Source organism: Microplitis mediator, chromosome 10, assembly GCF_029852145.1.
Source record: "Microplitis mediator isolate UGA2020A chromosome 10, iyMicMedi2.1, whole genome shotgun sequence".
NCBI classification, from domain to species: Eukaryota; Metazoa; Arthropoda; class Insecta; order Hymenoptera; family Braconidae; genus Microplitis; species Microplitis mediator.
This window is the reverse complement of record NC_079978.1, coordinates 3,204,827-3,228,159: the sequence shown is the minus strand read 5'-3', so window position 1 is coordinate 3,228,159 and position 23,333 is coordinate 3,204,827. Positions and strand designations below refer to the sequence as shown.

At 28.9% G+C, this 23,333-nt stretch overlaps 5 protein-coding genes across 6 annotated transcripts; 1 reads left to right on the top strand and 4 right to left on the bottom strand.

The window, feature by feature from the left end:
- Positions 1–1,559: 1,559 nt before the first annotated feature.
- On the bottom strand, positions 1,560–7,975 carry LOC130676597 (odorant receptor 67c-like). Its single transcript, XM_057482939.1, has 9 exons — positions 7,177–7,975; positions 6,995–7,114; positions 6,524–6,641; positions 6,186–6,450; positions 5,955–6,089; positions 5,789–5,879; positions 2,803–2,939; positions 2,073–2,205; positions 1,560–1,788 (listed from the first exon to the last, which is right to left on the bottom strand). The coding sequence occupies exons 1-9, from the start codon at positions 7,318–7,320 to the stop codon at positions 1,738–1,740; spliced, it is 1,194 nt and encodes a 397-aa protein (XP_057338922.1). The 5' UTR covers positions 7,321–7,975; the 3' UTR covers positions 1,560–1,737.
- Positions 7,976–9,400: 1,425 nt separating this feature from the next.
- Positions 9,401–12,280, bottom strand: LOC130676585 (odorant receptor 13a-like). The gene is made up of 9 exons (XM_057482919.1): positions 12,009–12,280; positions 11,819–11,935; positions 11,639–11,756; positions 11,297–11,558; positions 11,112–11,234; positions 10,940–11,030; positions 10,260–10,396; positions 9,926–10,058; positions 9,401–9,835 (listed from the first exon to the last, which is right to left on the bottom strand). The coding sequence occupies exons 1-9, from the start codon at positions 12,180–12,182 to the stop codon at positions 9,779–9,781; spliced, it is 1,212 nt and encodes a 403-aa protein (XP_057338902.1). The 5' UTR covers positions 12,183–12,280; the 3' UTR covers positions 9,401–9,778.
- Positions 12,281–13,297: 1,017 nt separating this feature from the next.
- Positions 13,298–16,577, bottom strand: LOC130676608 (odorant receptor 13a-like). 2 transcript variants are annotated; one of them, XM_057482955.1, is made up of 9 exons: positions 16,223–16,577; positions 16,039–16,158; positions 15,834–15,951; positions 14,685–14,946; positions 14,241–14,363; positions 14,081–14,171; positions 13,875–14,011; positions 13,655–13,787; positions 13,298–13,551 (listed from the first exon to the last, which is right to left on the bottom strand). In XM_057482955.1, the coding sequence occupies exons 1-9, from the start codon at positions 16,364–16,366 to the stop codon at positions 13,501–13,503; spliced, it is 1,179 nt and encodes a 392-aa protein (XP_057338938.1). In that variant the 5' UTR covers positions 16,367–16,577; the 3' UTR covers positions 13,298–13,500. The 2 variants fall into 2 exon arrangements, with proteins under 2 accessions (XP_057338938.1, XP_057338939.1); XM_057482956.1 differs by lacking the exon at positions 16,223–16,577 and having other exon boundaries at positions 15,834–15,956; positions 16,039–16,155.
- A 2,568-nt stretch (positions 16,578–19,145) lies between these two features.
- Positions 19,146–23,055, bottom strand: LOC130676615 (uncharacterized). The gene is made up of 6 exons (XM_057482963.1): positions 22,979–23,055; positions 21,045–21,186; positions 20,771–20,975; positions 20,534–20,689; positions 20,345–20,450; positions 19,146–20,211 (listed from the first exon to the last, which is right to left on the bottom strand). The coding sequence occupies exons 1-6, from the start codon at positions 23,016–23,018 to the stop codon at positions 20,171–20,173; spliced, it is 690 nt and encodes a 229-aa protein (XP_057338946.1). The 5' UTR covers positions 23,019–23,055; the 3' UTR covers positions 19,146–20,170.
- Positions 21,694–22,874, top strand: LOC130676616 (glutathione S-transferase-like). Its single transcript, XM_057482964.1, has 4 exons — positions 21,694–22,073; positions 22,163–22,330; positions 22,409–22,545; positions 22,606–22,874. The coding sequence occupies exons 1-4, from the start codon at positions 21,935–21,937 to the stop codon at positions 22,771–22,773; spliced, it is 612 nt and encodes a 203-aa protein (XP_057338947.1). The 5' UTR covers positions 21,694–21,934; the 3' UTR covers positions 22,774–22,874.
- Positions 23,056–23,333: the final 278 nt, after the last annotated feature.

Genomic DNA, 23,333 nt, shown 5'->3' with positions numbered 1-23,333 from the left:
AAGATCTGGACAGATCTGAACAGATATAATTATATGTGGCCAGATCTAAACCTTTTTTCCCGGGATCCCTATTAAAAAAAAAAAATTTAATTGCAAAAAAAAATAATATAGTTTTCATTCGATCCGAAATGTAATCTAACGTATTAGAAACGTTACTTAGAAGAGTTATACATGAATTTGATTGATGAAAAAATCCCGATGACTGCTGGGCTCGAACCTGCATCCTTCAGATCCAAAGTCTTTGACGCTATCCACTGCGCTGCCCCACGTATGTGATCGCGTGAATGTAAATAATCAGATATGAACAATTTTCATGATTATATCTGAGCAGATATAACAAGATCTGATTATGTTAATTGTTGTATTTAGTTCAGATATAGTTATCTGATCAGATCTTACGACATATGCGCAGATCTGACCAGATATAAACAGTTATCTATAAAAATAAGACATACATAATTATATCTGAGCAGATGTCATAGGATCTGACTATGTTAATTGTTGTATTTAGTTTAGATGTTGACAACTTCGATATAGTTATATCTGGCCAGATATGATAAGACTTTTTCATGTCTAATGTATTTTGCAATCCAGATATAGTTATATCTGTTTAGATCTGGCCAGATATGATAAGACCTTTTCATGTCTAATGCATTTTGCAATCCAGATATAGTTATATCTGCTTAGATCTGGCCAGATATGATAAGACCTTTTCATGACTAATGTATTTTGCAATCCAGATATAGTTATAACTGTTTAGATCTGATCAGATATGACTAGATCTGATCATGTCTGATGTATTTTTCAACTCAGATATAGTTATATCTGTTTAGATCTGATCAGATATGACTAGATCTGTTCATGTCTGATGAATTTTTCAACCCAGATATAGTTATATCTGTTTAGATCTGATCAGATATAACTAGATCTGATTATATCTCAAATCCCATATCTAACCAGATATAAATAGATATGATCAGATATAATTAGATCTGACCAGATATAATTATATCTGGTCAGATCTAATCCGTTTTTCCCGGGTAGGGATCATTCGTGTACTTATTCAATTTACGGGTATTCTATTTCGAGCATATGCATATGTAAATTATTTTTAAAATAAATCAGAAAAAACTTAATTTACAAAAAATTTTGAGTCAACTGGTTTATGATTATTTTTGGAACTACTCAGGATCGAGCCCACACTGAGAAAAAAATTTTCTTGTGACAACTAAATTTTAGTTATGACAAAAAAATGATTTGATTGGCCATTGCTAATCATATATTTGATTATTTTAGATAAATATTTAATAATCTACCAACTATATAAATTACTAGAAACTATATTATATTTAGCAAAGATAATTGTGCGTAAAGTAGCCAGCATACAATCAAATTAATTACCTGTAGAGCTGATAAAGTAGTCATTATGAAATATATTAGCTAGCCTTAGAGAATAAGTTATTAAAAATAATTGAATATTATTTTGAAATGACAAAATATTCATTTAACTATTAAGGTTATACTACTTGATATGCAGGGATGGGAGAAGTAAGAAAGTTCATATAAAAAACTGTACTTGTGCAATAATAAAAATAATAATAATATTTAACAATTAAATAAATGCATATTTAGAATAATAATTTATGTTCCCGTATCACAATATCAGGTTCTGAGTAATTCATCATATATATAATTTACACTAACTTTTACCACATGAAGAAGAATGTGGAAGTTTGTTTATTGCATTGACAAAAGCATTGTGAAATATGACCCAGATGTTCTTACCATCTGCATGAAAAACATAAATACCCATTAGAAAGAATTGTAATAACAAAAGTGTGCGAACAATTCACACTCAGAAATTATTAATGTCTGATCAAATAATTTGGATGCTCAAATAATTCAAAAGATTCGAATTTCTCGTGAATTATAGAAAATTCATCTTCTTAATTTATAAAATATGAGTTACAAATTAAATAATAGAAATTCGGAAGGAATATTTGAATTCGATCACTATTCGGGCATCCTTACATGTTAATTAGCAATAGTAAAAAAATAGTTTTGATTATTACCGCTGAGAAATTTTCAATAGTCAAATCCATGATTTTGGCAGCAGTCAATTTGCAGGGCACTTGACTTCTCATAGTCATTATTATTAACAAATTCCGTGACTTTATCGAGTTATTGAACCATCTCACATTAGCTCTGTGTAAGACAAATATTAGAATGTATTAACGGAAATAATGTATTACTGATTTGAATCATATCAATTAACATGTATTAACCTAAGCCTTGTACGATCATTAACTAAATTATTTACCTGAGCCGTAATTAATACGCTCGACTTAACGAAATTATAATACATTAAACTTGCGTTTTTTAATTTACTCTAATTTTTTTTAGAACTGAACCTTTCTCAATGATTTGCTAACGTTTAATGCTTTCTTCTGTAGCTCAAATTCCTTCCACTTACAGTCCAATTCCGTTGCCAAAAAAGTAAAATGCTTTCAGGAACAACGAACTGATTACGGGAGAGTAAGATTCGAGGCAACCGACTTGTCAATAACATGTTGCCTCGCATTAAGTTCACAACGTGTTGTTACTTTAACAAATTACTTGTTGACGTATGGTATAGTTCGTGCAACTAAGGTTGCCAATAGAAAGTTGATATAACACATTTCAATAATTTCGTGATTTTCTCAAGTTCTCTAATATTAATTAATTAACTAAAAATCGTGAACGGCTTGGATCATACTTGATAATCAATAATTCCGATGTTAGATTTTATCAATGCATTATTACACGCATTTATGCATTTGTATGCTCATCTCTGTTAACCGTTCTGACATATAACAAAAGAAAAAGAGATGAGCTATCTGGGAGATCGTGAATGTTGAGTATTTTAACAACTGATGTATTGTATTTGATTTCGTTATAATCTAAAAAATTACACATATAAATATATATATACTAATTGTATAAATAGATACTAAATATATATATATGAGGGAGAGTCAAAAAACAACAGTATTTTTTTTAACTTCCCGCTAAAAAAATTGTTAATTTTCAAAAATTCGGGAAGTTATTGGTTTCGGTCCGATTTACGAAAATCGAATTTTCACCAGATGTCGACATTTTGAGGTCCTAGGAAGCTATTCTAACTAATTTCACGATGATGTCCGAGTGTTTGTATGTATGTATGTACGTACGTATGTAAATACCTATGTCTTTTGAACGGATGAACCGATTTTGAACTTTAAGGTGTCATTCGACGCGGCTTGTCAAAAATTGAGCTTGATCGGTAGGGCTTGTTTAGAGATATTCCAAAAATAAAATTTTTTCAAAAATTTTTTTTTTTGATAACTTTTAATGTGCTCGATGGATTGATTCCAAAATAGACTGGGTTCTAGAGCTTCATAAGCCGCGTCGAATGCCACCTCAACCATCAAAATCGGTTGATTCGTTCAAGAGAAACCGTTGTCGAAAGAATGAAAAAAAAAAATTTTTTTATTTTTTCTGAAATATCTCAAAAACGACTCGATAAATCGAATTCAAAATTTGATCAGCTTTAGAACTTGATAAAACGCGTCGATTGCCACCTCAAGCGTCTCAATCGGTTTATTCGCTTGAGAGATATCGTTGGAGAAAAAATGGTGAAAAACGTTTTTTTTCGAAAACAACAGCATTCAAACGTATTTTCGAGCTCGAAGAGCTTGAGAATGAATTCACAATAATGTTTTCGAGGTTCTTGAGCTCAAAAACAGCGGGAAGTTTTGGGCTGGCCTGCAGGGTCAACTGACAGACTGATTTTTTCTTTTGGGGCACCATCGGAAATTGATAGGATATGTCAAAAAAAAGTCTGTCATGGGAAAAATTTTTTTTGAAAGTGGAATTTTATTACACCACAGAGAATCAGTGTATCGGAAAAATCAATGAATGTTTTTTTTTGAAAATTAAACGCTCTACAAAAAATCTGGGGGTCGGTTGACCCTGCGGGCCAGCCCCAAAACTTCCCGCTGTTTTCGAGCTCAAGGAGCTTGAAAACATCACTGTGAATATATTTTCGAGCTCTTCGAGCTCGAAAATGCTATTACATGGAATCATTTTTTTATAAACTTTTCAAGCGTAACCAAGTGACGTTTTATGCTAGAGTTTGAAAAGGTAAGAATTGAAAATCATTAATGAAGAAGCGGCTTTTAAATTTTTATTATCGATTATGTTCTCTGAAATAAATGTGTTGAGGCAAAAATCAATGTCAGTGATCAAAATCAAGATTTGAATGAGTTTTGACTTAGGTCAGAGCAATAATATATGGAATATCCGAGAAAACCATTAAAGACTGGGTTTTTCAATTTTTTGCTGACAAAATGTTTAAAACTAAGAAACAAGTTATATGACATTATCTGATGATCGAAAGAGACTATAAAGAGAAAGAGTCGTTATGATTTCAGACACATTTTAGCACATTATATTTTGATTTATCTGGAAAAAATAATATAAAATGTTATTTTTTTAACTTTTCAGCGCCGATATCTTTTGAACTAATCAACCGATTTTGACGTTTGAGGTGGCAATCGGCGAGTTTTCTTGGATTCTAGAGCTGACTAAATTTTGAGATTGATCGGATGAGTCACTTCAAAGATAATCGAAAAAAATTGTTTTTTATGATTTCTTTCGCCAACGATATCTCTCGAACAAATGAACCGATTGAGATGGTTAAGGTGGCATTTGACGCGGCTTATCAAGTTATAGAGCCGATTAGATTTTGAAGTTGATTGTTCAAGTCGTTTCTGAGAAATCACTAAAAAAGTAAAAAAAAAAATTTTTTTTTTTTCGTAATTCGCCAATATTTTCGAGTCTGCTTGATCAAATGATCTGAAATTTTCAGGAAATTTGAAGCCCAACAAGCTCTTTCGATTACTACCTCAACCATCCAAATCGATCCATTAGTTAAAAAGTGACAAAGAGTTTACACACACACACACGCACACACACACACACACACACACACACACACACACACACACACACACACACACACACACACACACACACACACACACACACACACATACATACACTCGGACATCATTCTGAAAATAGTCAGAATAGCTTCCTAGGACCTCAAAACGTCGACATCTGATGAAAACTCGACTTTCGAAAATCGGGGTGAAAACAATAACTTCCCAATTTTTCGAAAATCGTCGATTTTCTTAGCGGGAAGTTGAAAAAGTCTCTTATCATTTTTAAAAAAATTCAAATTTTCAAAAATTATTCGAGGTCTAAGTTAGATTCATGGAAAATTTTATTATTATTTGAATTTTTCGGCGAAACTATCAGACTTATTTTAAAATGTTATAAAACCTTTTTCCGATCTTCTGACAAAATTTCTATTTTGACATATTCTCTCAATTTCTGGCGGTGTCAAAATAAAAATCTGTCTATAGCTCGAAAATACTTTTGTATGTCATTGTTTTCGAAAAAAAAAGCGTTCAATCACCTACAAAAATATGCCTGCCAATTATTCCTATGACGCATCGTTAGCTACTTATAACAATCAGAAGACGCAAAAAAAATTTTTTCTATGTTATTCTTATGGAAAGTAGAAAAGTGCAATGCGGAACCTCTTAATGTTCATATTAAGAGCTCAAATTTTCTCAGTATTTTTTTTCGTCATTTCCAACAAAATTTTCGATATAATGAAGAAAAAAAAAATAGTCGATTTTTTTGATACAGCCTAATATATATATATATATATATATATGTATCCAGTCTCTTAATCATGTACCTGGAATCCGGTGATACTTATAAGTGGTAGATTGATTCCCATTATCAGTCCCATGCTTATAGAATATAAGCTTTCAAGAAGTTCCGCATATCTACAATAACATAAATATAATTATCGTTCACGATAACAAATTATATCATTACATATTATAAATTATTCCACACACTCTAAAGCTCGCCTGTGGCTTCTGATACAAGATACCAAATGTCTGTAAGGAACATCTTCCGAGTTTCGTGAATAATCGGTTCCTTTACGAACTTCGGAATCATTTTCATCGGTTGGTGTATTCTCTAGTCGATATCTACTCCTCAAACATAGTCATTATAGTCATCATCATTCAATAATTAATATTCGCAAAAATAGCAACTATGTTCTACATTAAATACTTGGATGTTACCCTGTGACTGCAAATAGTCCGCAAGCGTGTTGCACTAAGTTAATATATATAATGTCGCATGAAACAAGAATTATTATAATATTATAAACCATCGCAGATGTAAAACACAACATTATCCAGTAATGCTTCCTTCTGTCAATAATAATATACTCCAACGGAAGAGGCAATTGATATGGATCAGTTTCATTTATGTTAAATAATAGTTTTGAAAATTTCGGGACAATCGGGTCCAATACAAAAAATGTCGCTGAACAATATGCGATTCCTTGAAATAAATTCATAAATTACGATTGAACATTTAATTTTACGTTGAATTTGAAAAATGTTATTATCATTACCTGCCCATGAAGATGAGAGCATATTACCGAGGTCGGCGTGCTCCTGTTGTGTTTTTTTTTCTTCTTCGTTCTTCACCAATTTCCAATCACTTATTATTCTATCGTATAGTTTTTTCATCTGTATAAATTTGATATCTTGTTGTGAATCAATATATTAAATACAATTAAACTGAAATGTTTTGTAGATTATTGTGAAATAATAGGATATCTCTTTGCTTGCACATACAGGAAACAAATAACCGCGACAGTCCCAAAGCTGATCAATCAAATTTCTTTATGACAAAACAATTATAGAAAACATGATTGTAAATTCAAAAAGCAACTTTTTACTTTCTACATAGAAGTGTAGGGGAACAGATGACTAAGGTAGTAGTTTGATCCGTTTGTACGAAGACAAAAATTACCATTCAAAATTTACGCATTAGACGAGATAATGAAGAACAACGATCAAATATTCAAAAAATTACATACCTGATTTGATTTATACATTGCGTTGATATATTTTATTGCCGCCCCGAAATATACCGCCATATTTGAACACGCTTCAAATTGAACATCTGGATCATCCGCATACATCGTAAGAGCTATAATCTTTGATGTAATTAATGAAATAAAATAAAATTTCTTTAATAATCGCTATAAAATTAATATACTTGTGGAATAAATTGCGCAAAGACAAAAATCCAAATAATAGTTATTGTCATTATCCTCATACGACGAGTATGATACGGCCATATACCTATAATTGTAGCAGAGTACTTCATTAGTCTATAGCAGGGTGCATTGAAAACATCCATCGTTATAACTACTCTTGTTTCTGTCGCCGTTAAGTTTACAACTGAATGAAAAGGACGGGTTTACCTCATTGTTTTCCTCTTTATAATTTATTCAAGTGACATTAACAGACATTATTCATTTGTACATGTCTCATGTCATAAGCTTCCAACGTTGTAATTGGAAAGCTGTCTTGTCAACTTCGATTTTTTCGTTACTGCGATGCCTCACGCGAAGTTAGAATATAATGAATATTCAATTATTCTAGACGTAGGGTTCGTTATTATTAGTTGTATTATAAAGGAGGGTCTTTTAGTGAAACAGTAAATTTATTTTGCGAAAGACTGTCATTCTTGATCAAAATTATCATACACGGTGAGAATTTAACTATCACGGAGAAAAAAATATTGCGCTCACCACTCAACGGTATCGTGATATTCAGTCTCCTCGGTTGGGTATCCGTTGTATACGGAAAGTGCTGGTCTATCGGATCGTGATTATCACGGTCCAGGCGGATCCCGAAATCATAAGATCGTTTCGCTATAGTAACGATCCGTTTTGTTATTAAAACTAATTTAAGGTTAAAATAGATAAATTTACAACTTTAACTTCATTACAATTTTTTTTTTAGCTGGCACTAATAATCACATATCAATAATTCTAATAGGTGCAATAAAAAATTATTATTTAATATCAAGAAATGTTAAGTAATAGAATATACGTAATTAATTGATGTAAATTTTACAGTCTTTTTTTTGTTTCAAAGATAAATTAAAAAATTAATCGACAAAAAACAGCAATTCTTGCATTAGATATATAATTAGGGTTTTTTCATTGTCGTTGTGCACTTTAAATAATTAATAATTTTATAAATAAACACTGTATAATTTGCAAGATATGCATTATAAAGTTTGATAATTTGGTTATGAGTGGTGGCGCTTGAGAAGTAGATCGCGATAATCACGATCCGTTTTGGTACGATATGGATACGTTAACTGACGATCACTATACATTTAAGTATATGCACAATCCGTAGGATCATTATTATAAGTATCTAGTGTTTCATTCATATCGATATATATATTGTGGTAGTAGCAATACAATTTAGAACTAATCACGATACACTTGTTGCTCTCCGTTGGTGAGTGATAAACACAATATTTTTTTTTCCGTGTAAACTATCTACGATACTAAATCATTAATTTTAACTATTGGAAATGGTAGTAAAATTTTTCAGTGGTAATAATAATTAGTTGAATAAATTTTTTTTTTTTTCATGTAAAACTGTAAAATAATGATTTTTTCCATTTGTCGATACTACAAAAACACAAGAAATATCACAATTCAATACAATAACGCGGCATTTAATATCAAAAACTAAAATTATTTGGAATAATTTTGTGAAAATAACAGCTTCAAATAATTATTAAGGGAGGGAGGGGCAAAAAGGAGTACTTAAGGAAATACCAAGTTTTCGAGGACTCAAATACGCTAAATTTTTTTTTTTTTAATGATATTCAAAGTAAATAGAAGAAATTTTCAGTTACCGTTGAAAAAAAAATTTTTTCATTTCTGCGGGCAAAGTGGGGACCCCCTAAAACAGGTAAAAAAAAAATTTTGGATTTTAAACGAATTTGATTAAGTTGAATTTTTTTAAAAGTAATTTACATAGAGAAAAATTATATTTTACATGTTCATTGGATACAAAAGAAGAAAAAAAATTTTTAATAGTTTTTATCATAAAACAAACGTCATTAATATTTTTCAACTGACAATTGATTTTTGAAAAAGTTTACCAAAAAAAGTTCAAAGTAACGTTTAATTATATTTACAAAAGTGATTTTGGAATGTTTAAAAACCATTTAAAATATAAAATTTTTTTTTATCAAATTTTGGGGGTACCCCGTTTTGCCTACCCTACCCCCTTTTGCCCGCCCCCTTCCCCTATATTAAATGTAATTTTCAGCAATAAGTTTCATAAGTTGACATCGACTTTTGACGAAACGTCAAGCAATTCTTCGTTCTCAAAACTGTCTTTTTTCTAGTTTTTGATTCAAAACGTCGCGTTACTGATATGTGAAATTGTAATTTTGTTTATTTTCTACTTTTCGTGTATTATCATTGCTAAATTTATTGAGAGATCATAATAGTATAGGTACAAATTTAGTTTGGTTTCCATACAAATAATAAAATGTTGAGTATCGCATTGACAACATAGAGTAGTATTATCTATTTTTGAAAATCTTTTACTTGCATGATTATTCAGTATAGAAACATGTGTAAATATTGATAATCGTATACTTAAACTTGTATGCTTGTATAATTCTTTTGAAATCCTCGCTATTTTATTTTATAAAAATAAAAAAAGAGTAGACAAAATTTCATTTTGTTCATGCTCAATTATTTAACACTTAAACAAAAAATCAGTGCCCTATAATTGGGTTTTTTTTTATTGTTAATCATAAATAAAGTTTTTAATTTTTATTCGTCTTGCATTGAACTCAATATTGTGAAATAAGACATTGTTGTTTTGAGAATCTTCGAACATGGAAATTAAAAATATATTTATTACCAAAGTTGCTTTGAGAATGACGTTGATGATAAATTTTATAAATTTGAGTCTCTTACCATTCCGAACGTTTCCATCGACATAATAATCATTTTTCCTGCTGATACAGAACAGATTACTTGGCTTCTCATAATCATAAAAGTTAATAGTTTTCGTGATCTCATTGACAGAGTGTACCATTTTATCATACTTCTGAAATAATAATAACAATGGAAAGCTTTTTTTTTTATGTATAGGAGATGACCGGGCAAATCACATGAATTTTTGTTGATAAGTGAAACAAGAGTTTTCACTCAAAATAGGATGTTCCGAAAGAAAAAAAAAAAATTAAAATTAAATAAAAGAATTTGCCCAGTTTTCTTCTATGTTCAAAATTAAAAAAGTAATATTTACATTGCATCATTGATTTCACCACTGTAATTTATTAATTGTTGTGAAATTGCATTTTCAATAAAAACGTGAACTAGCTGACCGAATGCAAATGGTCCGTAACGAAATAATCCATCAATATTACCCATTTGTGATACTAGCTAATAAAAAAAAATCTAATTACTTTTTTTTGCATAATAATCATAAGATCATTCATCTGCTTATTTAATTCACATTTAAATTATTGTTCAAATAAATCAGAACAAACTTAATTTATAGGAAAAATTAAAAAATCTTAGAATTCAAGATCTTATAAATTTAATTAGATTTAGAACATCTATTGACATCAATCCACTATAAAAAATTTGTGGAGCGAACGTGGAGTAAGTCCGGAGTGAATTCAGAGTGAATGTGAATTAAATTCGGAATGAATTTGAAGCCGATGATTTGCTATTTATTCTATAACTTCGGAGTGAAACTCCCTCCAGATCGGAATGAATGAAGATTTAAATAAAATCAACATCACTCCAAAATCACTACGATGCGAAAAAACTCCCTATTTAATTCGGTATGCGTAGTAATTTTTTCGAAGCTTTAGAACTCCAAAAGACGGAGTGGATCCCGATTTAAATGAAATCCATATTTACTCCCGAATTTTTACTGTGCGTAGATTTAAAAGATTTGAAATTTTTCATAATAATTACCTGTACACCTGAAAATGTCATAAGCAGTGTTTCTAAACCCACACTTATGAAAAAAATCCAACAATATGAATTTTCAAGTAATTCTGCAAATCTTTTCAATGAAATTTATATATAGATATATAGATATTTTCTAGTAACTTAAAATTTGAAAAAAAAATTTTATTTCGCTTACTGAATCGCCTTGTTGTGTTTTTTTATACAATCCGAAATTACCCAAAATGCTCTATCATTAATTTTGTTTGGATGTAGATCGATATCCAAATTACTCGAACTCACCAAATTTTCTAATCGATAACTAAGGGATAAAAAAAAATTCAAACAATAAATCAGCAATGTATCATTAAAAAAATATTAAACCTTATTATCTCAAAAACTCCGCATATGTGCTGAACAAAAACAATAAAAAGCGTGTCAGCAGCTATAATTGTTGTAATAACAAGCGTCGAACAAAAACTTATATGCGTTTCTATAGCATAAAAATATTTATCGTGATTAACTCCATAATTAACTGGATACGGAAAATCAAAATCAGCCGGTCCTTGTGATAACCCCAACCACGTCATAACTTTTGGCCTCATCGGTAATAAAAGAAATACGACCATCGAATTATAATACCACACTGTAAAAAAATTTCTCGATTAATTACGTTTATTACTCTTTGGAATAAAAAAATAAAAATTAAATATTAAAAATAACAACTTGATATAAAAAGAGTCAATTTCTTTCCTTGATCCAAATGTTTTTTCATAATGTCACATTCAGTTTCCGATTTTAATTTACTCCAATCTTTTTGTATGGTTACCAATAATTCTATTATCTTAAAAAAAAAAAAAAAATTCAATTAAATATAATTATTAGCCTTTTTTTTTATAACTATACCTGATTAACTTTTAAAGTACTTATGATCATTTTGGCACCAGCAATAATAGCGACAGTGAATGGCGGAATAGTTGACGTTAAAGTATCCATTCCAAAATCGGTTATGCAAACACATATCTAAATATTCATAAATAAAAATGAAAAAAAAAAAAAAAAATGTTTTGTAATTTTAAGAACACAATTTATTTACTTGTGGTATCATTTGAGATGAAACGAAAAATGCCCATAGGAAACGCAGTAATTTACCCTCAAATTTTGACTGATATGGCCAAAGCCCGCATATTCTCAAAGTTAGAATGTTTACTCTATAGCAGGGTTGTTTAAAAAAATCAGCGATTACTTGCGTAGAATTACTTGAATACATTGTAGACCGTACTATTCAGTGTAAAAGTTAATTTAAGACTGCTCTATATGCGCACGTTCAAAAGTAAAAAAAATTATTTTCCCTTCTGTGTGTAATTTTTTTTGCCGATAAAAAAAATGGTCTTATAAATGACACTTTAATTGTTTATGTCCATATTTAAGTAAGAGGGAAGAAAAAAGTACTGTTACCTTTTGGATGTCACTTTTTTTAAAATACGTCATTTACACTTACGTGACAGGTTTATTCTTTATGCGCATATTAAAAGGGAAAAAAATTAGCGGCTAGAGGTTTTCATTGTTTGTATATTTAAAAAAAAAATGGGGGAGCTAAAGTTATAAATATATTAATTGACGTGACGTGTAAAGTGTCTTAGTTCCCTTTCTTAGCGGACTTTGTGTTACGTCTAAAATATTGAGACGCGCAATTTTTTCTGTGTAAAGGCTATCAGTTTATTATTTGTACTGCGAAATATAAATTAGAGAGTAATATTTGGAATACATATATACCGTTATAGAAAATAGAGTAAAAAAAAATATATGTATTAAATAAACTTAATATCCAAATTTTAATTTTGTGATTTGTAAAATGGCTCACAACTTTTTTCTGTTAGTTGTGATGTGATTAAATTATTTTTTTAATAATATATATAATATATATTTCAAAAACACTTAACTCTAAGCTTCACGTGAATTTTTTAATTTTTTATTTCAGATCAAGGTGACAAAACCCGGTTTCAAAAATGGATTAATAAGAAATTAATGACGGGCATCAATTGAATTACTTGGGCATCAAGATAGGATATAATTTATGGGTAAATTTTAATTTTTTAAAAACATATATGAAGCAAATTTTATATTTTTTGTTTTTTCAAATCCTGTGTATTTATTAACAATATCAGTTACAACTAAATTGATAGTTGGGTACCACGTCGATGGAAGTAGTTGATTAAAAAATAAAAAATTTTAATTACATCACAGAGAAATTTTTTTGTACCTTAAAGTAGAAAAATCTTTTATTCCTTCACATTCAATATTTTTAATTGATTTTGCTGGAGCATGTAAAGAAAAAAAATGATTTGAAAAAAAACTTGAGCAGCTGGCTAAAACATTTACTCCAAAATTTATTTTATTATTTCAAAGTTATCAAAGTTTATTACTCAGCTATCAAAAAATCAAATACATTTTTAAAAGATCATATTTATAAGTAAATCGGTTCATATTTTAAATATTTATCTAAATATGCGAGTCAGCAATTCAACAAACGTCTGAAATAATATTTGAAAAAAAATATTTATTCAAAAATTAATATAAATACCATACTATCGAAAAGACAACAAAACTGTAAAGTACGACATCGATGTTTTAACCACCTTGAAAAAATAAAAAATAAATAATACAAATATACGTTCAAATAATAATAATTCAAAAATTTGTTTCAGCTATGACTTATTCAGTCATCACACTTAATCTTACGCCAGTAAAATTTTCCAGGGACATGAGATAAATTTTTCCGGCTGTTAGCTTACAAGGAATGCGACTTCTTATTATCATCATGTGTAGTAAGTTTTTTGATTTACTTCCAGCTCGATACCAGTTTCCAGCAAAGCTATTCATACATTCATACATTATTTATATTTTTACAGAATTGGTGCACCAATAATTTGAATACTCAAAACTACTTATAATAACGTACATTGCGTCACTTGTTTTCCAACTATTGTCAAACAACATTTGAGCAGGATAGCTGTTGTAAAAAATATGAGTTATTTGTGCTAAAGTGTAGACACCGAATCTAATGGCTTCAGTGGGTTGGTCCAATTTCATTACTGTCTACAATAAAAAAAAATAAGGGATGAATCAAAAGTTTTTTTGATTATAGACCGAATCCATTTGTCTAACCTGGACTCCAGTGATACTTATTGCTGCAATATTGACAAGGAGAACAAAGAAAAAACATGTCACACGTGATGATTCTAAAAGATCAGCGTAGCTTTAAATAATAATAATTTATTATAAATTAATGGTACAAAATATTTCAAATTTTAAGTAATAAACTAACTCTAGTGCCCTTTTATGAAGAATTGCACATTGTACAACCATATTGTATGTCGATTGTTTTATTTTCTCATCATTTTTGTAATCTGCTTCATCGTCTTTGATAACCAAATTTTCTAATTTATATCTAAAAATTGTTATATCCTTAAAAAATAATTGTCCAAATTCATTATAACCTTAACTCCTTAACAAACATTAATATAAATTCAAAATCTATGTTCTAATTTCAGTCACTTGAATTATTAGCAGCATAATTTGCATAATTATAATTTGAATGTATGTAAAAAATATGTGTTTTTTAGACCACGTAAGTATCCAAGTGACCAAAATTGACGATCTGTGAAATATTTTACTAATTTCTGTCGATATTTAAGTATTCCGGTTCAAAAAAAATTTTGATCATTATAATGTTTTTTTGTAAAAATAAAAAGTTGTAATAATATTTAACCTCAATGCTGAAAAAATTCCAGAGCCATGTAATGCCTGAATAGCATATTCAGTGTCAAAGGCAACTAACATTGAAACAGCAACTGCACATGTAATGTAAGCATGAATTAAAATCGGGTAGTAAAATTTTTGCTGGTCAATAAAATATTCAGCTTCAAATAAATATAACTCTGGACGTGTTGTATTTAGTGGCAATACTATGTCCAGTGCTTTTGGAATTATTGGCATGCAAAAATATATCAACATCGTTGCATACATATAAGCTGAAAAAATTTTCATGTTCAAATTTTATCGATACCCTTGTGGAAATATTTTTTTGAAAAAACTATGAAAAAATCTCATAAACGTATGAAATTAATATTCAAAACGTAATTAGAAATCAAAAATCCAGAAATTCGGTTAGTGTTGACGACCCTTAAAAATATTCATTAATTGCCTAAATTACACTGGTCACAAAAATTAAGGGATATAAAAAAAATTCCAAATTTTTGAGTGATTTTCAACATGCTGTAACTCGGTGGAAAATGGTCGTAAAGTAAAAACAAAACAAGTAAATTGTAGCCTCAAGTTTATAGTTTTCAGATCTGGACTTCAAATTTTTTATCATACACGGTTCTCCGGGCATAAAGGGCATTAAAGGGCATAAAATTTCCTAGAAGAGTCATAAGGTCAGATTACCAAAAAAAATTTATTAAAGCCCATAGACTTTTTTAAAGACGAGCAAAAATTTGGAAAATTTTTTTTGCGTCGGTTTTCTTAGGATTACTCCGGAACCGTGTATGATAAAAAATTTGAAGTCCAGATCTGAAAACTAGAAACTTGAGGCTACAATTTACTTTTTTTGTTTTTACTGTACGACCGTTTTTTACCGAGTTACAGCATGTCGAAACTCACTCAAAAATTTGGACTTTTTTTTATATCCCTTAATTTTAGTGACTAATGTAGTTTGCTTCCGTAAAACTTTTTCAGAGAAATTAAAATTTCTGGATGGATATGCGGCACTGGTAGCTAAGACACCAGAGTTATTAGAAATTTTTATGAGAAAATGAGACACAATTATTAAAATTTTTTCATATTTTTCCGAGTATAAGAAAATAAAAAAAAAATTAATATTTAATCAAAACTGAAGTACATTATTAATATTACATACACGCATAAAACTGAGATAGTTTTTTACCATCCTCGGCATAGTTATGCATTATTTCAAATTCTCTTTTGCTATAATCGAGCCCCCAATCATCTTGAATCCTATCAAAGAGTTCACGCATCTGTACTTTACACAATAATAATAAACGGTCTTATGATTTAAAAGTATTTTCAATTCAATTAACTATTTACATAATTACTTTTAGTACCTTACGAAAATTAATAAAACCATTAACAACTTTAACAAAATTAACAGCGTCAAGTAGTAACATTGGTATGCACTCAATGATCATATCCAAATTACCCCAAACTTTAATGAGTTTTATAATCTACAAATCAGCGGTTCAATTACAAAATATATATCAGTTTCAGAAAATATGGTATATTAAAAACCTTTGGTATAATGATACTGGCACTAAAAAAATAAATAATACTCCGTATAAATCGTCTTTGAGTTGACGTTTGATATGGCCACTCGCCTAAACATGACAGTAAAATTTTATTTAATCGGCAATACGGACTTGAAAGATAGTCCATTGCATGCAACCACTATCATGAAAATGTTTTCCTTTGGTGTCGTAGAGTATACATAGAATCAATTTAACAGCTGGAATTAACTATTCTCTTAGAACTACATCTACTTTATTGAAAAGTACAAAAGGAATAATGATAACAAAACTACAAAGTAATGAAAGTATTTAAATTTTCATTTATTCAGTATACATACAAATACATTTAGAGTTGCGTGACTATTAACACCTGAATAAATCCTTTGATTCAATAATTTTATGTTACTGAAACAATACTCAGAACAAAGCTTTGTTACAATTGTACAAAATATTGAAATCACACGGAAAAAAAATGATGATACTGAAGTTAGCAGACGTCTAATAATTTTTTGATTTCTTTTAAACAGTAAATTATAAATTAAAAAAATATTTGGAAAAATTGCACCTGTAGTTTTTTGAGTTTTCTACATGTGCATTTTTTTATTATTTGTTTTTTTGTAATTTATTTGTTGAAAAAAAAAAATCGAAAATTGCTAATGGTCTGCTGACTTCAGGATCATAAAAAATGAACTATATAAGTTGAAAACGACAAGTAGTATAATGATAAAGTGATCAGTAAAAATTATCATTCTTAATAGTAATTTTTTCATTTATAATTAAAACATTAATAATTACAGGATAAGTATGAAAGTTTATTGTCTATGCAAGAAAAATTACTATTTGAACTTTAAAAATCGTAACTGATATTTAAAAAATTAACGACACGTATTGTAAAATTTATTTATTGAAATGTTAAAATTCCCCATATTGACACCCGGGTTCCGAGTTATAATTTCAAATACTAATTTTTAAAGTTTGTTTTTTCCGTAAAATAAAAAAAAGAAAAATAACTAAAATATGAAAAGAAAAAAAAATGAATACTTACATTGAATTATCAAAATTTGCATTGTTATCGATAATTATTTAAGCTGGAAGACTGGTAAAATTCATTAAAATAAGAAAAAACTGTGATAGTAAAACGCTTTTCCCGTGATTTCAAATGTTTTCTTAATAATAGAAAAAAAGTAATAAAATATATCACTTAATTTTGAACAGTAATGTGATGCACAAAAATTTAAAAACTTAATAAAATAAAAAAAAAAATGAAAGCGGCGCGTAGTGAAAATTACGTGAAACTGAATCTTTGTTTTATCATTTTGATAGCTTATCACGAACAATTCTCTTTACCTATCGCAGTTACTGTTATTGATCAATAGTAATAAACTTACTATACTTTTGTAACGTACCATACATAGAACTCGGCTTATCAAGGGTGAGTTATCTACCCTTGTAGGCAAGTGACTCACGATAACACTGGACTAATTCTACAATACCTTCGTTACCAACGGTTTTATTGATCCCCAAGACAGGTTCAAAATCAATGGAATCAAATATAGTGATACGACTCTCTTATAATTAAAAGTAATTATGTACATGAAGATCGGAACGTTTTTCACAACGAAAATTAAAATAATTCATGCAATTTGTGTCTAAAGGCGAATTTAGGGGTAGCAGGGGTGGTCTGTCATTGTCGAGTTACGTGCGAAACATTTCCGAAATCTAGATCCATTAGATTTTTTACTTTTCATTTCTTTTTTCTTATTTTCGTTCCGCGAAAAACGTTCCGATCTTCAGGTACATGAGTAATTACTATAATAAATAATCATACTCACAGAGCAACAGCATTGACTATTAATTACTTTCCATACCCTTTTTGATTTTCCAAACACGAAAATTATCTCTAGTAAATTGAAAGTAAAGAATTCGAAATTCACTGGTTCAAAATCCAATTTTCTATTATTAAATTTTTCAAATATAAATCATTTAATTATTGCTTCAATAAAAATTTATTTTTATTCAAGTCCGTTATAACTTTAAAAAACACAAAAAATTTCTAATGATGCGAAAAAAAAATTTCAAAAAGTATTTTCACATAAAAATAACTTTTAATCCTCGGAACGTTCGATTTAAAATCACTAATAAATTTTGCAATCACTTGTAAAGTTATCTATGTAAAGTAAATATGTATATATTTTTATAAGACAGGAATCATCATGAGATGTTTCATGTACGTGAGTCAATGTCAAACTAACTATTGATTCAACAATAGCAATGACTTATGGAAGAAAACTATACTCAGTTGGAATTGTTACTACATACAGTGTATTTACTTATATCCTTTGTACGCAAAGTTTCTTGGAAAGCTATCGCGTCAACCATGACTTTCGCAAAAGTGGGAAAAATCGAATCGTCCATTTCATTTCTTATGCCAACCCCATAAACTCTTATTCTAAAAGCGCGCGATGAAATAATTAAGTAAAATTATAATCACGTTTTTTAATTTTTATCGCGATTTATTTTTTGTTAGAAATAGGCGAGGCAAAATGGTGTATCAAAAGGTCATCCAAAAAAATGGGATTTTTTTACACTGATTCAGATCGTGATTTATTACTTCTACATAAAATTCTAAGTAATGTCTTATTCAAATGTAAATACCGACGAGTAATAAAAAGGCTAGATAAAAAAATGTAAAAACGTGTTAGAAGGCTCAGAAAGAGGAACTCTAGCGTTCTATTTATCTTATATAGAGCTTTTAATAATACTCATAACAATTTTCTGAAATCGATATTTTGAAATTTAGATAAATATATATAGTAGAAAATTTGTTTTACTCTAGAAAAATTTGATAGGAACTTTAAGCGTAAACTTTTAAAATAATTATAACATTATTATTTATTATTCTACAATTTCTGTTTAAAATAAATCTACCGTCTTTGTCAGCTCCTATTAGTTGCTTTTTTGGTCAATGACAATTAAAATTCGTCTCAATTTCTTTTCATTCAAAACAATCAAACAATTAAAAATTTAGTATATTTTTATTTGATTTCTGATTAATAGTAGATAAGGTCTTTGTTCATGTTTCTGAAAATTGGAACGTTTTTCGCAAAACGAAATGGAAAGTAAAGAAATCTACTGAAGGCTAAACTTCAGAAATGTTTCGCGCTTCAACCAAAAATTGCAGGCCTCCCCCAACTACCCCTTGAGTCACCTTTAAAGTCAAATTACCAAATTATTTTCATTTTCGTTGCATGTAAACGTTCCGGTCTTCAGGTACATCTTTGTTCAGCAAAAATTTATCTGTTCATTTTGAACTTCTGAAAATGAAATTTTTTGAGGAATTTTCAAATAAAATTCAGTTAAATAATATGAAAATTACGTAAGCTGAATTTTTTTATAGAAATTATCTGAAGCCATTGATTTCGTTTTTGCGACGCAAAACACTATCTTTGTGGATCTCGTAACGACGCGCTGCTCTTTGAATTTAAATAGCACTCTGACATCATAAAGATTCTGCGAGTCAAACAACTGATTCGTCGACTAATTCACTCAATTCGATTTCTTACTGAATTTTCCCCAAGCTATCTAGACTATTCTATCTTTTTCCTTCAGTTTTCGTACGTGATTTCTTGTTTTTTCATTCCACCGAACCAGACTTTATTTACAAACATTGATAATTCAATTTATTATCATTTCGAATTATTGATTGCTATTGAACTGAGAAAACATGAATAAGATACAAGTTGTAATTGAAATTTTGTTTATATTACAAGCCATTAAAAATAAAAACACATATTAAAGATAACGATACAAAAATAAGACCAATGGGTTATCATTCAAAAACTCCAAAATAAAATTTAGATAAAATGCCATAGAAAAATTTTCTATATCAGCATAATTAAGTATTTTAAATAATTAAAAGAACGAACTAAATATTTCGTGCAGCTAAAAATTTTTAGTCGGATACGATTGCGACACGTTTACTGATTGACAAATCTGTTAAAAAAAAAAATTTTAATACTGATGTCATATTTAAAATAAAAAATTACTGATTAAATGTCATGTCATGCCATTATCTTCTGTCTATATAAATATAAATGTTACATAAATTCAATATAAAAAAAAATACCAAACGCTAAACTTGTCAAAAGCATTACAATCGATAAGAGAGCAGCAAACCAGATGTTTTGTTTTTTTTTCGACTTATACTGAGCCAATTGAAAATCTTTTCGCATCTGAAATTTATTTATGTTCAGTATAAGTATTAATAATATTATTTCTTATATAAATTTATTTATAAAAAAAATAAAATAAGCACCGTTATTTCTAACTTTTGAGTTTTTTTCACAAGCTCTTCAAGTCTTTGACCTCTGTCAATAAGTTTTTGTACAGATTCAATCAGTACTTTTCTCACTTGAGCGAGTTCGTCTTTTACTATTGGCAAAGATGGGACATCTTGATAATTTTTTGTCGTCTAAAAAAAATATCAAATACAATCCTAGTTATCCCAATAAAAATATTTTTTCAAATTGAGTATTATAATAATTTTGATTACTATAATTTTTAATAGCGGCTCCGAAAAATTGATTTTTGTTAATTTATGTGATTCATGTGTAAAATCTGTTAAAATAGCCAAATCACGATATACACTTCTAACTTGTTCCAAAAATTCTTGCGCATCAAATTTAATATCCAGTGAATATTCATTTGGTGTCAAACATATGTAATATAACTCCCCAGTAAGCATATGTACAGTAAATCTATGTAAAATATATGTACAGAAAAAAATATAAAATGATTTGAATTAAAAAAAAAAAGTTATTTGATACCTCTCACTTGGAATACAAATTTGATCATCTTCGACACTGGTTAAATCCCGAATACTATTAAGAACAACGTCTCTATAATAAGGATTATCCTCAGGGGGATAAGAAGCTACCACTGTACAGTCGTTTTTTTCTCTATGGACCACTGATGCATGCAGAATATATTCCATGTTAAATATAATCAATAAATAGTTTATTTAAATTTTTATAATAAATTTTTGAAGTATATTTTGAACATCAGAATTTATAAGAAATTACTGGTAAACACGTTTTATGGTAAACAAGCGACAAATGACTGAGACTTGGACAGTAAAAAAAACGGACTGAGTATTTTTATCTCAATTTCATTATCATTCTAATTAAAAACGAAATAAATGATATTGATAATAATAATTTAAAGGGTACTTTGGTCAACGGATCAGACTATTGATTTAGTATTCAATTTTAATTCTTTTTATACATCTATAAATGTTGATGGAAATAATCTTAATTGACTTGATTTAAAATAATTTACGATGAGAGCTAGATTATTTTTTTTTTTTTAAAGATAAGTTTTGAATGAAAGATAAGTCATTGCTCGGTACGATGAGTTTGAATGTATGATATATATAAATATATATTACAAATATATTATATGTGAAGAACGTAAGAGTAGAGTGAAAGTGGAAGCATCGCAGACGATATAGAGGGGGAATCACATTCTTCTTTATTGTGATATTTTTCGACGCCAGTGGACCGGTACTAATTTATATTAAAAATATATATAATAATTACAGTGAGAAAATTTTTGATTTTGTAAAAATATATTTTCGCCGGTGGTAAAATTAAATATTTATTTTTTTTCTATTCTTAAATAGAAAAGATAAATTGGTAAATTTTTTTTTATTTTTAAAATGTCGCATCAATATAAATTGACGTACTTTAACGTAATGGGGCTTGGTGAACCTATACGGTTTCTTTTGAGCTATGGAGGTAATAAATTTGAAGATATCCGGGTCGATCGTCAAAATGAATGGCCAAAAATGAAACCAGGTAGCTATATATGTATTTGATTCATTAATTTACTCACGTATGTTAATAATAAAGGATTGAGATAATAGTATTTGTGAAAAATATTTCAGACACTCCCTTTGGGCAATTACCGATTTTAGAAATAGACGGTAAGATTTATTGTCAATCAGTACCTATTTGTCGTTATTTGGCAAAACAGTTGGATTTAATTGGTAAAACAGATTTGGATGCTTTGCGAATTGATTCTATCGTTGAAGCACTTTATGATTTAAGAAAACGTAAGAGCAAAGTAATTTTAATAATTTATTTATAGACATTAGTTTGGGTTATAATTATAAAATTTATTTAAATTACAGAGGTTGCATTATTTTATAGAGAAACCAATCCTCAAATAGCAGCTGCAAAAAAAGAACAAGTACTGACTGAAATTTTGCCATTTTATTTGAATAAATTAAATAATTTTGCTAATAACGGCTACTTTGTTGATGGGCAGGTAAATATCTAAAATAATCGTCTAATTGTCATGTAATGACTGATACATATTTATTTGCAGTTGAGCTACGCAGATATATTTTTCGCAGCAATCCATGATTCCCTTGCAAATGCATGTGGGATAGAAATAACAAAAGATTATGAAAATTTGAAAAAAATTCGTGAGAACGTACTGTCTATCCCAAAAATAAAAGAATGGGTTGACAAACGTCCTAAATTAGAATTTTAAAATATAAAAATTTTCACATGTAACCTCTACTACTATTATTGTCATTGTGTAATAATAATGTAATTGTAAATGTATAAAAAACATTTTACACATTTAATTTTTTCCTCGGTCATATAATAGACATTATCCTAAATTAATAAGTATTTTCTAAATAAATTACTAGTAGAATAGAGATAGTAATAATAGATATCAACATCTTTGTAACCTGATTGAGACATCTGAAGCCTAAATACGTTAATCTCCATAATCCTCTTAGCGTGAAGTTAGCAACAAGTCTACAGCAAACTCACAGCAGCGACTCGAGGTTCTGTAAAAAAAAGGTAAAACCGTAAGAAAATACAAGAAGCAGGGAATTATTTAATCGACATTGGGACGCAGTTGGTGGCGCCAACTACTAAAATATTGCAAAATTATAATGAAAAACGGGTGGTTGGGTGGGCTGGGCGTAAGTAGCGCCGGCTGGCGATGAAAAATAACGTCCCGTGACCTCGAGGAGACTGATCCTCTAGATATTAGCTGCGCGATGTACGATGCGCATTAATAGTTTAGCGGCGTTCTGT

Bases quoted from the DNA above. Each gene is read 5' to 3' on its own strand.
- LOC130676616 (XM_057482964.1), top strand. From the start codon at position 21,935: ATGTCGCATCAATATAAATTGACGTACTTTAACGTAATGGGGCTTGGT. The intron at 22,331-22,408 runs GTAAGAGCAAAG...TTTAAATTACAG, and splicing joins ACTTTATGATTTAAGAAAAC to AGGTTGCATTATTTTATAGA. The intron at 22,546-22,605 runs GTAAATATCTAA...ATTTATTTGCAG, and splicing joins GCTACTTTGTTGATGGGCAG to TTGAGCTACGCAGATATATT.
- LOC130676585 (XM_057482919.1), bottom strand. From the start codon at position 12,182: ATGTATTCAAGTAATTCTACGCAAGTAATCGCTGATTTTTTTAAACAA. The intron at 11,559-11,638 runs GTTGTTATTTTT...ATTTTTTTACAG, and splicing joins ATTGACTCTTTTTATATCAA to TGTGGTATTATAATTCGATG. The intron at 10,059-10,259 runs GTAAATATTACT...TTATTATTTCAG, and splicing joins GGTGAAATCAATGATGCAAT to AAGTATGATAAAATGGTACA.
- LOC130676608 (XM_057482955.1), bottom strand. From the start codon at position 16,366: ATGGACTATCTTTCAAGTCCGTATTGCCGATTAAATAAAATTTTACTG. The intron at 16,159-16,222 runs GTTTTTAATATA...GCTGATTTGTAG, and splicing joins CCAGTATCATTATACCAAAG to ATTATAAAACTCATTAAAGT. The intron at 13,552-13,654 runs GTAAGATTAAGT...TATTTTTTCAAG, and splicing joins CCCTGGAAAATTTTACTGGC to GTGGTTAAAACATCGATGTC.
- LOC130676597 (XM_057482939.1), bottom strand. From the start codon at position 7,320: ATGGATGTTTTCAATGCACCCTGCTATAGACTAATGAAGTACTCTGCT. The intron at 7,115-7,176 runs GTATATTAATTT...ATTACATCAAAG, and splicing joins TTGCGCAATTTATTCCACAA to ATTATAGCTCTTACGATGTA. The intron at 5,880-5,954 runs GTGTGTGGAATA...ATGTTATTGTAG, and splicing joins AGCCACAGGCGAGCTTTAGA to ATATGCGGAACTTCTTGAAA.
- LOC130676615 (XM_057482963.1), bottom strand. From the start codon at position 23,018: ATGGAGATTAACGTATTTAGGCTTCAGATGTCTCAATCAG. The intron at 21,187-22,978 runs GTTACAAAGATG...TGCATGCATCAG, and splicing joins GCTTCAGATGTCTCAATCAG to TGGTCCATAGAGAAAAAAAC. The intron at 20,690-20,770 runs GTAATCAAAATT...TATTTTTTTTAG, and splicing joins AGCCGCTATTAAAAATTATA to ACGACAAAAAATTATCAAGA.